Consider the following 13,630-nt stretch of genomic DNA (forward strand, 5'->3'; position numbering starts at 1 on the left):
GGAGTACCTGCATCTCTTATTTATTCTTGAAGATTTGTTATACCTTGTGTATTAATAAAGAAAACCTGTTTTTATTTATTTATCTTGCATTTTGCACTACATTGTTTTTTCTTTTGTATTTTTTCCTGTTCATTTTGAACTTATGAGAAAACCCCTTTGCATGACATTACGTCAGTGAAGACTACAAAGAATTTGTGATTATACGCGATTTTCAAGACTCCATATAGAAAGCATATTGAAAGGGGAGTGACCACATTGGAAGGTGTTATATCCATCTGATTTTTTAGGAAAGCACATTCACAAGTTGGTGTTCAGTAACTTTTCTTACAAAAGGGAGATCTACACTGTGGAAACTGATTTGGATTACTTTCCTTTGTGTTATATTTGAAATTCATATTTTATCTATACAGTATTGCACTATTGTGTGTGTATTTTATATTTTTTACATGTTTCGGACCTTTTTGAATAAATTTAGAACCAGCGTTCTGAATATCACCCAAAAAACTTAAGTATTATTTCATTATGTATTTGTTGATCAGTCTATGTGAATATGGTAGCGCTTGAATGTTTCTTGTTGTTTGAACTTTAACTTTCTATACTGACCGATTTGTGTGCGGTTATTACAGGAATAATTTTTTCAGCAACCCGAGTGGAGCGCTTTAAAGATCCTATACATTATTTATTCTGTATTATAATAGGAAGGGAGGGAGAGAGACGAGGGGGGGTTGACTGAGACAAGATATGGGACTCCAGTGGGCCAGCATTCCTCTATTTGAGGAAAACAGAATCAGCGTATAGCATCAAATATGCCAGGTTATAGGAAGAGGGACGAAGTATCCTGATGGTGAGCACTGGTGTCGTGTGAACCAGGGGGGCTGTTAATATAAACAAATTGCACCAGATCTGGGAGAATTAGTTGAATTTTTTTGGGGAATATGCTGAAATTTTTTCCATTGCTGTTAGGAACCAAATTTTATTTATGAGGTGCTGACTAGATAGGGGGTGTCTGAATTTTTTCCAGTTCTTAGCAACTAGGCAGCTGCAGCATTAAGGATTTGTATGGACAGCTTCTCTGCATACCTGTCAAGAGCCTCTAGTGGAGAGCCCAAAAGAAAGGACCAGGGACATTTAGTAATTTGAATCTGTGTGAATTCACTTAAAAGGGCAGCCATATCATGTCATGCAATATGTTTTAACCAAAATTAGACATAAGTAGATAAGAAATGTCATACTTTATATTTATATATTTTACTTCATGTCAATCTTCACATACATTAACTGTATTAAATATTTTCTAGCATGTCATTGTATACTGAAAACATTACAGAAAAAAAGGCACATTTTTATGCAAGAAACAGAATATATTTAACAAGACTCCATATTCTTGAATCATATCAGATTTAATTCTTATAGTAGAAGTATAAAGCTGCTTTCTTATTAGAGGAAATATTATTTTTTATTTATTGTGAACCTAAGTACTTGTTCCGTGTCATACACAACTCAGTAGGATGTCTCAAATCTCACCCCACCCCTCTTGGTCTTGTATATACTACATGTGAATAGTTATTAATATAATTAAAGTGATGTGCTGAGCCACTATTTGGCCAATCAATTCATTAGAAAATAGTGATGCAACAAAGGGCTATATTTACTAAACTGTGACTTTGAAAAAGTGGAGATGTTACATATAGCAACCAGATTCTAGATGTCCTGCTGTAGAATGTACTAAATAAATGATGGCTAGAATCTGGTTGCTATAGGCAACATTATACTTTTTCAAACCCGCAGTTTAGTGAATATACCCCAAAGTCTCATATTGGTTCTGTCTACACAATGGCTGTCTCCATTTGCATAGCTGTCTGCTACTTTAATTCAATTGGATTTTCATTTTGAGAAAGAAAATTGCATGGTAAGAAAAATTCAGACTATTCAGAAACCTAAACACAGCAGTCTAAGTACTAATGGTTTAGTTTTTCTTAAAGTAATCTACAAGAGCATCAATCAATTCCTGTTTTTTACCACCTTTCAGCCCATAAACCCGGCATGAGTCCTTAAGCACTGGTACAGTCAATTTTCCCAGGGTCCCATTCTTCACATAGGCCCTAAGTTCAGCTTCAGAGATGGAGGTGTCAGTCTTGGCCTTCTTCTCAGTTTGGCCATCCCCACCACCTGCAAAATAGTCAAACATGACTTAAAATGGTAAAACATTTAAAAAAAAAAAAAAAAAAAAAAAAATCTACCTCCCTGCAACACTTGAAGGAACCTAAGCAATTGACATAAGGGGCAGCGGTTGCGGAATCCTTCCTCTACACCTAAAAACAGAAGATTGCCAGGAAATCGTAGGGCAAGAGCTAATCAAAATTCCCTAACCGTTAATTAAACCTATTGACAGACTACATTAATTCAGCTGTATACATATTTTTCTCTTACACATACAGTTGTAGGGGGGGGGGGGTGGGGACGGGGGGGGGGGGGGGGGGACTGCTCACCATGGGTTACAGAGGGCGCTGTGTAGAGTAAGGCACTAAAAAAACAAAACAACCTTGTCTAGCCTGCTCCCCTCTATGCCCCCTCTGGCCAGACATAGCAGTTTTTTTTATTTAGTGCCACTAGAGCAGGGCATGGTTTTAGTGCTTTTATATTAAATTATGCTTGTTTTTTTTATGTATTGCTGTGTTCACAGGGTGAACACTGCACAGGAGGAGACATGCTGGGCACGATGGCTCAGTGTTATTTGTTCTGCCCTAAGAAAATTTAATCTCTCAGGCCACTGGGGGAAGAAGCTCACTTCTTCCAGTGGCTGCATCTAAGGTGAAGGGCAGGCATTTTCACTTTGTCAGTAGATCTGTGGGCACCTCCACGAGAGGTCATTCCTCAGCCCCTCTGGGTAGGGCTCAGGGGCAGACAGGCTTGGACCGGATGACGTCCGATGCAAAAGCAAACAGGCAACCAACCTGCATGACTATCATCATCCCTCTCCTGAAAGTGCGGTGGTGGGTTCTCTTCGGGGACCAGTGGTTCAGTTCTAACACAGGCGCCTAGGTGAGGGGAGTGGTGCACAGGGGGTACATCATAGACCTCTTGGGGACGCCTCTATGGCATTTCACATTTACTCCCCTTCCTCGAGAAGCTATCAGAAGAGCTCTTCAGGGAGACCCTGTTGGCGTCAGGAGTGATTGTATACGAGATAGGAGAACTGTCGCACCAATGGCCTGGGATTGATTACCCCACTATTAGAATATACTTATTGTGATTTGAATACTGTTATTGTATATTCATTAAAGTCTGTATGGATGGTGGTGTAACCTAGAACTTATCTGAATTAACAAGAAGAAAAGAAAAAGAAGTTGGTTATTGTAGGTGCACTTTCAATCTCCAAATATAATGTTTATTTAGCAGAAGGATCATCCTGGGATTAAAACTTAAACTTTTATTAAGTATAATAGAATATAATATAACATTTGCAAAATAAAGTGCAAAATGTAAAGTGCTCAATGAAAGGTGAGTTAAAACTACTAACTAACTGCACCTATAGAGTGATTAATCCCAGTTTCGAAGGAGCAATGGAATTTAGGGTTTTACTCAAACCTCTTGTGAAACAAAAAAAAAAAAACAGACTCGTCATACCATCCCATTCTAAACCTAAAGTCCCTCAACCCACACTTGCGTATACGCAGCTTCAATATGGAATCCATCCTTTCGGTCATCAATTCCATGTAGTAGAATGAGTTTTTGGTAACCTTGAATATCGATGATGCTTAACTTCACATACCCATATGGGCCGAACACCACAACCTTCTCAGGTAGTGGTGTCCTCCAGTTAAGGGTGGTCTTCAATATATTGGTCCAAGCACAGCCCCAGCTGCGAAACAGACCCATTCAGATTCAGCCCGACAACGGCGTGGCAGTTGCACACATCTATCATCAAGGGGGTAACCAGAAGTTCTCAGCCATTGTCACGGTTACAAACAGAAGTACAGCTAGGAGTCACGAATATGGTGAAAACACTCTGTGTTTATTTGCAGAGAAGTAAAAATAACAGGTAGTCAGGAGTAGTGGTAATTACCAGGTGCAGGCTGATGCAGGAAATAATATAAATGTCCAGAAACAAGCAGGTACACCGCTAATGCAGGGAAGCAGGGGTATGAACAGATTCCAGGCAGCATGAACCAGAGGAGCAAGGCAGGAGGAAGAATCCACAGGTAACACAGGATATGACATCAGAATAGGACAACAATAACCAGCCATGTGTGCTGGGAGTGACAGGGTATATAAAGGGAAAACCACACCCAGGTGCATGGGATAATTGGAACATGAAGGTTAACCCCTAATGCACACAATAAGGCACAATAGCAGCACCTCTGGTGAATGGAGGTACTGCCAATACAAATACAATGATAAAGACAAAAATGCAGGAGCTGCCATGCAAAGCAGCATGTAATGCATAAGCTGTAGGCAGATCGTGACAGCCATGAAGGAGGCAACCAAAATCATGACTTGAGCAGAACAAGGGTTTCCGGCCATTTCAGCGGTCTTCATAGCAGGGGTGGACAATTGAGAAGCAGACTAATTGAGTCGGCATGCCCATCACCTAGGAAAGTGGTCTCTCCACCTGAAGGCGTTTGCTCAGATTGTGCACAGGTGGGGTACACCGGGGGTTAACATGATGGCCTCTGGACTGAACCACAAGATGAACAAGTATTGTGTCAGGACAAACGATCCTCAGGCATTTCTAGCGGACACTATGACGTTCCTTGGAGATTCACATTGCTGTACATTTTTCCTCCACTCCAGATGTTGCCCTAGTTATTAAAGAAGGCAAGGTGCCAATGGATCCCAATGATTCTTCTGGCTCCCGACTGGCCTAGAAGATCGTAGTAAGCAGATCTTCACGCCATGACAGCAGACGCACCTTAGAGACTCCCTCTTAGTGACAATCTGCTCAGCCAAGGTCAATTCTTCCATTAGTAACTAGTATGGTTGGCTTTGACGGCCTGGAATTTGAAACCTTGATTCTCAGACGGAAAGGTCTCTCAGAAAGGGTCATTCAGACAATGATCAAAGTCAGAAAACCAAAGTCTTCTAGTAATTACCATTGTATCTGGAAGTCTTACATTGGTTGGCATGAGAAGAAACTGATTTTGACTTCTTCCTTCTGCTTGGTAGAGTGTTAGCATTCCTTCAGGATGGCCATTAAGGTCCAGGTTGCGTCATTGTCTGTTTATTTTTATTATTATTCTTCAGGGGGTCCTCCATCCATGTTCAGCCACCTTTTATTCCTCCAGTGGCGCTGTGGGACCTCAGCTTGGTTCTCATGGCATTACAGAAGTCGCAGTTTGAACCACTAAAGTCCATTTCATTGAAACTTCTCACTCGGAAGGTTTACTTTTTACTGGCAGTTTCCTCAGCTAGACGTGTTTCTAAGTGAGCAGCTCTATCTTGTCGTGCTTCCTTCCTGATTTTTCATGAAAACTGGATGGTTCTGCGTACAACGCCTTCTTTTCACCCGAAAGTGGACTACAAACTTCCTATCAACAAAGATATGGTTATTCCTGTGTTGTCTCGGAATCTACAATCCAACAGTCAGGGTTCTCTTCTGCTTTTGGATGTGGTTAAAGCTTTGCCTATCTATGTGGACCGCAGAACTTGTGATGTTACTGCAGCTGAACAGAATTTTGTTGGATGGTTGGGGAGGAAGGCGGTCAGTTTCAAGAAACAAGAGCCAGAAAAGAAGTCCCAGGTCTTGACTGGATTATCGATGGAGGGTCAGTCAATGGATGCATTGGGTGATGGAAGATCCATTGCATTCATCATCATTTATTTATATAGCGCCAGCAAATTCTGTAGCGCTTTACAATTGGGAACAAACATTAATAAGACAATACTGGGTAATACATACAGACCGAGAGGTAAGAGAACCCTGCTCGCAAGCTTACAATCTATAGGACTTCAGCAGATCCATTGCATTCCCCTGGAATTACAAGTTTTCCTGTATATGGGCACTTCACTGCATTTTGTTTGGGGGTGGGAAGGGCCAGTGGAGGATGCTATTCAGTGACCCTGTTTCCCCATATAGATTTGCTGGGGGTTGTGAGTTCCCTAGACACACACCAGTGAAGAAAGAAATGGGGTTTGCCCCAGCGCTGCTCAGGGACTGCACTGGCTGAGACGTGTGAAGTGCCATCTAACATATTTACATGTACTGTTTCCCCTGCCGCTTGTCTAATCAAGCAGCCCCTTCCACTATGGGATTTGCTTGGCCCAACTCCCTGTGACACCGGTGGCGAAACTATAGACTGAATTCTACTATCCCCACGGACCCAGACGACAACCCAGCGGGTGAATTTAGTGGATTAGACCAGAGATTTTGGACTTGGAGGAGGAAGTTTACTTGGGGCATGCCACAGCCACCTTGGAACCAAGCCTAAAAAAGTGGACTAGGAATGTGGTGAAACAAGGTATTAATATCACCTCAACCAGATTGCACCTCGTTTTTCAAACTGTAGACTATAAAAACATATACTTTTTCTAGCCCTCTGGTTCCCCATATTTGTCAGCCATATTTATTACTTGTATATATTTTATTTGTGAGTAGTTAAAATGGCTGTCAGCATGGTTTTCAGATCTCAATATAGGCAAAAGGATTATTGTCCATCAGTCCTGTATGAATGTACATCACACCAGGGGGGTCTCTTGTCTTTGTTTAGCTGTGTGTCTGTTTGTGCTAGCATATGGAAAAGATAAACAGATAAGATGACTACATTATATATTTAATTGTAATGTCTCTGGATTGTAACCTTACTTGTTAAAACAACTTCTGCTGTATAGCCATAGAACAATACCTATCTCTAAATGTACCAAGAGCAAATCATCTGCTATCTGTGAAAAGGTAAACACAGATCGGTCAGGTCCTGGAACTCCAAGGAAGGTCATTTCTGCCTTTAAATACCAACTCCAGAGAACAGCCAATTGGCATTCACTACCCAGTGATAGCTGAAGTCAGGCTGGTGGTGAGATCCAGAACTCTGTCCGGACAGGAAAGGGATAATCGGTCCCTGGAGTACGGCCTTTGCCCTGATCTACCTCTCCAGGTCTTGGGGAGCTGTGTGTGCGCCAAAAGCGGAGTGACAGTGACTGAGGATCACTATCTTGCTAGTAGCCTTAAAAGAGAAAGGGGAAGAAACTTGAATGGCTAGACAGCAGTCCCCAAGTGTGTCTAGGAACTGGTCGTTAGGAACCCCACCAACCAATACAACACAACCCGGAGTCTACTCTGATAGTCAGGTGTTCACTGGAGCCCCTAGTGGTGGGGACAGGCTTGGCTGCAGACAACAGAGGGTCGTGTGGCGTGTACTAGTGGCGGGGAACCCAGGAGCAGAGGATAATGGCAGGCAGCAATTCCAAAGGACAGGCCGAGGTCAGGGGTCACTTGCTAGGAAGAATCGTCAGGAAACAAGCCAAAGGTCGAGGTCACGGGCAAATCAGCATAAACGGTGATACAGGCCAGAAGGTCAAGGGCACAAGCAAACGGCAAATCCAGTAAACAGGCAGATGTCATACACAGAAGGCAACAATCCAAAGGTACACCAGGAGTACAGGAGTACAGAAGCAGGCAGCAACACAGGAGCCAGGAAGCTATAACCGGCAGGGAGGCTAAGCCCTCCCTGCCTTAAATACTGAAACAGACCAATGAGAGCCCAGTGCTCTAATTGCCCACAGGCTGTCCCTTGATAGAATTAATTAGCCCGCAGGCTTGCCCCGCTGTTGCGCACGCGCCCGGCTGCCCTGTAATGCCGGGAAGCGGCGCTGGACAGAAGAGCGTCGGCCGTTGCTACGGCAACGGTCGGTGAGCCCCTGGAAGTGACGTCCCAGTCGTCATAGTGACGGCTGGGACGGAGGTAGGAGAGTCGCGGCGGCTGGGCACCGCCGCGGCTCGTAACAGTACCCCCCCTTGAGGAGGGGTCAAGGCACCCCGACATCCAGGTTTGCCAGGGAATTGCCTGAAGAATTCCTCAATGAGTTTGCGGGCATGTAAGCGTCTCCACGGAATCCAAGATCTTTCCTCCGTCCCACGATTTTTCCACTGGACTAAGAAGTGGATTTGCCCCTGGACCGTTTTGGAGTACAGAATCTTATCCACCAGGAGTTCCCTGTGGCCCTCTGGGATGACAGGCTGACATTTGCGTAAGTAACGAAGCCTAGACTTACGTGCAGGGATAGCCGGTTTCAGGAGAGAACAATGGAAGGTATTCGGCATCCTAAGAGACTGAGGAAGCTTTAGCCTGAAGGCGACAGGATTGACCTGTTTGATGATCAAGAATGGGCCAATAAATCTAGGACCTAATTTTTTGCAGGGCTGCTTGAGCTTGATGTTGCGGGTGGATAACCAGACTTTTTGCCCCACCTTGAATGAACAATTCTTCCGATGGCGGTCAGTATTTTTTTTAGACTGGAACGAGGCCCGAACTAGTGCAGTGTGAACCTTTTTCCAAACGGTTTTGAGGTATGAAGCTGTGGAACGGATCTCCGGAAGACCAGAATAGTTGAGTGATGATAATGAATTGGATCTTGGATGGAAGCCAAAATTACAGAAAAATGGAGAGACTTGGGTGGAAGAGTGATATGCGTTATTGTACGCAAACTCAGCCCACGAAAGCAATGATGACCAATTGTCTTGAAATTCTGTGATGTAGAGGAGTAAATATTGCTCCAACAACTGGTTCACTCTCTCATTCTGCCCATTAGATTGAGGATGATAGGCCGAAGAGAGACTTATGTTAATTCCCAGAAGACTGCAGAAAGACCTCCAGAATTGGGCGATAAATTGGGAACCCCAGTCGGAAACAATATCAATGGGTAAGCCATGAAGACGGAACACATGTTTCACAAACAGCACAGCCAGATCCTGAGCACTGGGGAGTTTGGTTAATGGAACAAAATGGGACATTTTGCTAAAACGATCCACTATTACCCAAATTGTGTTGTTTCCTGAAGAACATGGCAGATCCACGATAAAATCCATGGACAGATGTGTCCAGGGTCTCATAGGAAGAGACAGAGGCATAAGTGGACCTGACGGAGAGGTTCTGGAAGTTTTGTTTTTTGCGCAATCTTCACAGGTGCGGACAAAACTCTCCACATCCGAGAACAAGGAAGGCCACCATACAGAACGTGCAAGTATTTCAAGGGTTCTGGAGATACCCGGATGCCCTGCTGATTTGTTCTGATGAGCCTCAGCGAGAACCGCTCTGCGAAGATGCACTGTAACAAAAAGACGTCCTGAAGGTGTTTCGGAAGGGGCAATTTTCTGAAACTGACGTATGGTGTTTCCTAGATCCTGAGTCAACCCAGCGTGAATGATAGAAGCCGGAATGATAGGTGATAGTTCACCAGTGGGTACTTGATGAAGTAGAAAGCTCCTGGACAATGCATCCGCCTTGGTATTCTTAGAACCGGGTCTGTAGGTTAGGATAAAGTTGAAGCGGGTAAAGAATAAGGCCCACCGAGCTTGTCTAGAGTTTAACCGTTTGGCGGATTCAATGTACAATAGGTTTTTGTGATCAGTCAGGACTGAAATTGTATGAGCTGCACCCTCAAGCCAGTGGCGCCATTCCTTGAACGCCCACTTGATTGCCAGAAGTTCCCGATTACCCACATCATAGTTGACTTCGGCAGACGAAAACTTGCGTGAGAAGGATGCACCTTACGATCACCGGTGGGTCCCTCTGGGATAAGAGAGCACCAGCGCCTACTTCCGAGGCATCCACTTCCAGAATAAATGGTAACCGCGGGTTGGGGTGCTTGAGAACCGGAGCAGTAGTGAACGCTGTTTTAAGAGCTTCAAATGATGCGATAGCCTCCGGTGACCAATTACAAGGATCCGCCTCTTGCGGGTAAGAGCGGTAATGGGAGCCACAAGATCAGAAAAAGCTTGAATGAATCTCCGATAGTAATTCACGAAGCCCAAGAATCTTTGGATCGCTTTCAGATTCGTGGGACGTACCCACTCCAGTATGGCCTGGACTTTATTAGGATCCATAGAAAACCCATCAGGAGAAATTATATAGCCTATGAATGATACTTTCCTAACATCGAACTCGCATTTTTCAAGCTTGGCGAAGAGATGAGTTTAAGCAGGACCTGTTTGACATGATCACGGTGTTGAGAAAGAGGCTTTGAATAAATCAGGATGTCGTCCAGATACACCACTACAAACTGACCCAGGAACTCACGGAGTACTTCGTTAATAAGGTCCTGGAAGACTGCAGGCGCATTACACAGGCCGAAAGGCATGACCAAATATTCATAATGGCCAGATTGAGTGTTGAAGGCCGTTTTCTACTCACCGCCCTCTCGGATGCGTATAAGATTATAGGCGCCACGGAGATCTATCTTGGTGTATATGGTAGCGTCTCTCAATTGGTCAAACAGGACAGAGATGAGCGGAAGCGGGTAAGTGTTCCTGATGGTGATCTTGTTCAGGCCACGATAATCAATGCACAGGCGTAGACTACCATCCTTTTTGGAAACGAAAAAACACTGCGCTCCTGCAGGAGACTTTGAAGGTCTGATGAACCCTCTTTGCAAGTTTTCCTCCACGTAGTCTTGCATAGCCTTAGTCTCAGGGCCAGAAAGAGAGTATAACCTTCCTTTGGGTAACTTGGATCCTGGAAGCAGATCGATGGCACAATCAAAGTCTCTATGTGGAGGTAGAGAATCAGCCGCCTTCTTGGAAAACACATCCTGGAATTCACTATACGCAGAGGGCAGTTGATCCGGGAGTGGCTGCAAAAGCCGCAGAGACATGGTCAAACAGCTTTGAGAACAGTGAGTACTCCAGCGAGTAATTTCTCCAAGATTCCAGTCGATCACGGGATTATGGAGGTGAAGCCATAGATGACCGAGTATTAGCGGAACAGAAGGGCAATCAATGAGGAGAAGAGACAAGGTTTCCGAATGAAGAGACCCAACTGTAAGACGTAGGGGCGGAGTCGTGAAGGATATCCTGCCACCCGGTAACGGACCCCCCATCCAGACCGCAGACAGTAATAGCGGAATCCATTTTGATAAATGGAATGCCAATGGACTTGGCAAAGGTTGTATCCATAAAGTTGCCTGCGGCCCCGCTATCAATAAAGGCTGAGGTATCAGAAGAGTGTGATCCATAGGAAAGATTAGCGGGAACTATTAATGCATTTTTGGAAGAAATGAACTGCAGACCTAGATGAATCTCTTCCACCTTCTCTAGACCTGATCTTTTCCCGACTTGTTGGGGCAGGAGCGCAGGAGGTGGCCTTTGGTTCCACAATATAGGCAGAGGCCTAAGGTGCGTCTCCTAGATCTCTCTTCCTGAGAGGGGATAGGCGCCTAACTGCATCGGTTCCGCAGCTTCCATATTAGGAGGAGGCGCAGAAAGAAATGTACTAGGAATGGATGCTTCCCTCTCAGTTCTTCTTTCCTTGAGGCGTCTGTCAATTTTGATTGTAAGCTGCATGAGTCCCTCCAGGGAAGTAGGTGAAGGATACTGTACCACGGAATCTTTTATTTGCTCCGATAACCCCAAACGGAATTGGATGCGTAAATCTGGGTCATTCCACTCACTATCAGTGGACCAGCGCCGGAATTCGGCAGCGTATTCCTCTGCAGAACGTCGGCCTTGTTTTAGGGATCTGAGGTGGCCCTCAGCGGAAGCTACCCGATCCGGGTCATCATACAGAAGGCCTAGGGCTTCGAAAAAGGATTCCACGGACCTCAGAGAAGGACTGTCAGAAGGCAAGCTGAAGGCTCAGGACTGCGGGTTCCCCATAAACAAGGAAATTACAATACCCACTCTTTGCTGTTGAGAGCCGGAGGAACGGGGTCGGAGATGGAAGTACAATTTACAGCTCTCGAAGTTACGGAAGAGATTCCTGTCCCCAGAAAATCTATCCGACAAATTCAGCTTGGGTTCCATAGCAGGAACTGATGGGTCTTGCTGGGCTTGGGCTTGAGCGGCTCTGGTGGCCTCTTCCTGAGCTGACAGGCGTTGAACCAGGTTCTGTACCACTTGTGAGACGGACTGGATCTGTCCTGCCAGAATTTGGGCTGGAGAAAGGTTCGCCCCGTTATCTTCCATTGAAGCGAATTCTCCAATGTTTTTTGGGCCGGTTATAATGTTAGGAACCCCACCAACCAATACAACACCACCCGGAGTCTACTCTGATAGTCAGGTGTTCGCTGGAGCCCCTAGTGGTGGGGACAGGCTTGGCTGCAGACTACAGTGGGTCGTGTGGCATGTACTAGCGGTGGGGAACCCAGGAGAAGAGGATAATGGCAGGCAGCAATTCCAAAGGACAGGCTGAGGTCAGGGGTCACTTGCTAGGAAGAATCGTCAGGAAACAAGCCAAAGGTCGAGGTCACGGGCAAATCAGCATAAATGGTGATACAGGCCAGAAGGTCAAGGGCACAAGCAAATGGCAAATCCAGTAAACAGGCAGAGGTCATACACAGAAGGCAACAATGCAAAGGAACACCAGGAGTACAGGAGTACAGAAGAAGGCAGCAACACAAGAACCAGGAAGCTATAACCGGTAGGGAGACTAAGCCCTCTCTGCCTTAAATACTGAAACAGACCAATGAGAGCCCAGTGCTCTAATTGCCCACAGGCTGTCCCTTGATAGAATTAATTAGCCCGCAGGCTTGCCCCGCTGTTGCGCACGCGCCCGGCTGCCCTGTAATGCCGGGACACGGCGCTGGACAGAAGAGCGTCTGGCCGTTGCTACGGCAACGGTCGATGAGCCCCCGGAAGTGACGTCCCGGTCGTCATAGCGGCGGCCGGGACGGAGGTAGGATCGTAACACTGGTGAGGTGTTTTTATTATACCCTGTATGTTGTCTATGCCAGAATGCAGTGTTTTTGTTGCAGGTTATTATTTAAAGATGTTTGTTGCAGTTCAGTGCTACCATTTTGTTAAATAAACTTGTTTATTTTATTTCGGATATTTGCCTATGTCAGTGGTTCCCAAACTTTTGCAGTTTGCGGCACCCTTAGGATCTCCCTAATTTTTTCAAAACCCCTCCAAAATAATTACCGAGCAGTCCAATTTTATAAGTAGTTGGGGCAAAAAAACATAATAAGTATTTAGGCCAGGACAGAAATACTTATTAGTTGTATGCAAAAATAATACACATAAATCAAAGGGAAAATATTATTTTTATATATTTTTTTAAATTATATTTCTGTCAAAGAACAAATTTACAGCTAACTCACACTGTGCCCTCTATCTCCACACACTCTTTGCCCTCCTTCATTCTCCCTCTGCCCCCTCCTTCATTCTTTTGCCCCTCCATTTCTGTGTCACTCACCGGACTGCGAGTGCCATTTCCCGTGTGTTCAGGAACCGTGGCCGTCCGCCATCCTGAGGGTCTGCGCATGTGCAGCCCTTATCTAGCCTTCAGTACCTGTTGCTTTTAATTGATTGGATGATCAGGCAACCCTCCCTATTTAAACCACCTGTGATCATTACCTGGTTGCCTGATCTTGGAGTCTCATTCCCCATGAGCCTCTGAAGGTGTTCCTGTGTTCCTCGTGTATTCAGCTCCTGCTGATTCCTGTTTGCTGCTATTGTGGTTTCCAGACCACTTCAACTCTC

General features: G+C 45.0%; 1 protein-coding gene across 2 annotated transcripts in view; it reads right to left on the reverse strand.

Moving 5' to 3' along the window:
* Nucleotides 1-1,379: 1,379 nt before the first annotated feature.
* Nucleotides 1,380-13,630, reverse strand: part of XRCC6 (X-ray repair cross complementing 6) — a 75,720-nt gene continuing 63,469 nt past the window's right edge. For both annotated transcript variants that reach the window (XM_075182804.1, XM_075182803.1), the window contains one exon: nt 1,380-2,169. In XM_075182804.1, coding sequence (XP_075038905.1) covers nt 1,967-2,169 — 203 coding nt within the window. In that variant the 3' untranslated portion in view covers nt 1,380-1,966. The remainder of the gene's footprint in view (nt 2,170-13,630) is intronic.

This window comes from Mixophyes fleayi, chromosome 8 (genome assembly GCF_038048845.1).
Source record: "Mixophyes fleayi isolate aMixFle1 chromosome 8, aMixFle1.hap1, whole genome shotgun sequence".
NCBI lineage: Eukaryota > Metazoa > Chordata > Amphibia > Anura > Limnodynastidae > Mixophyes > Mixophyes fleayi.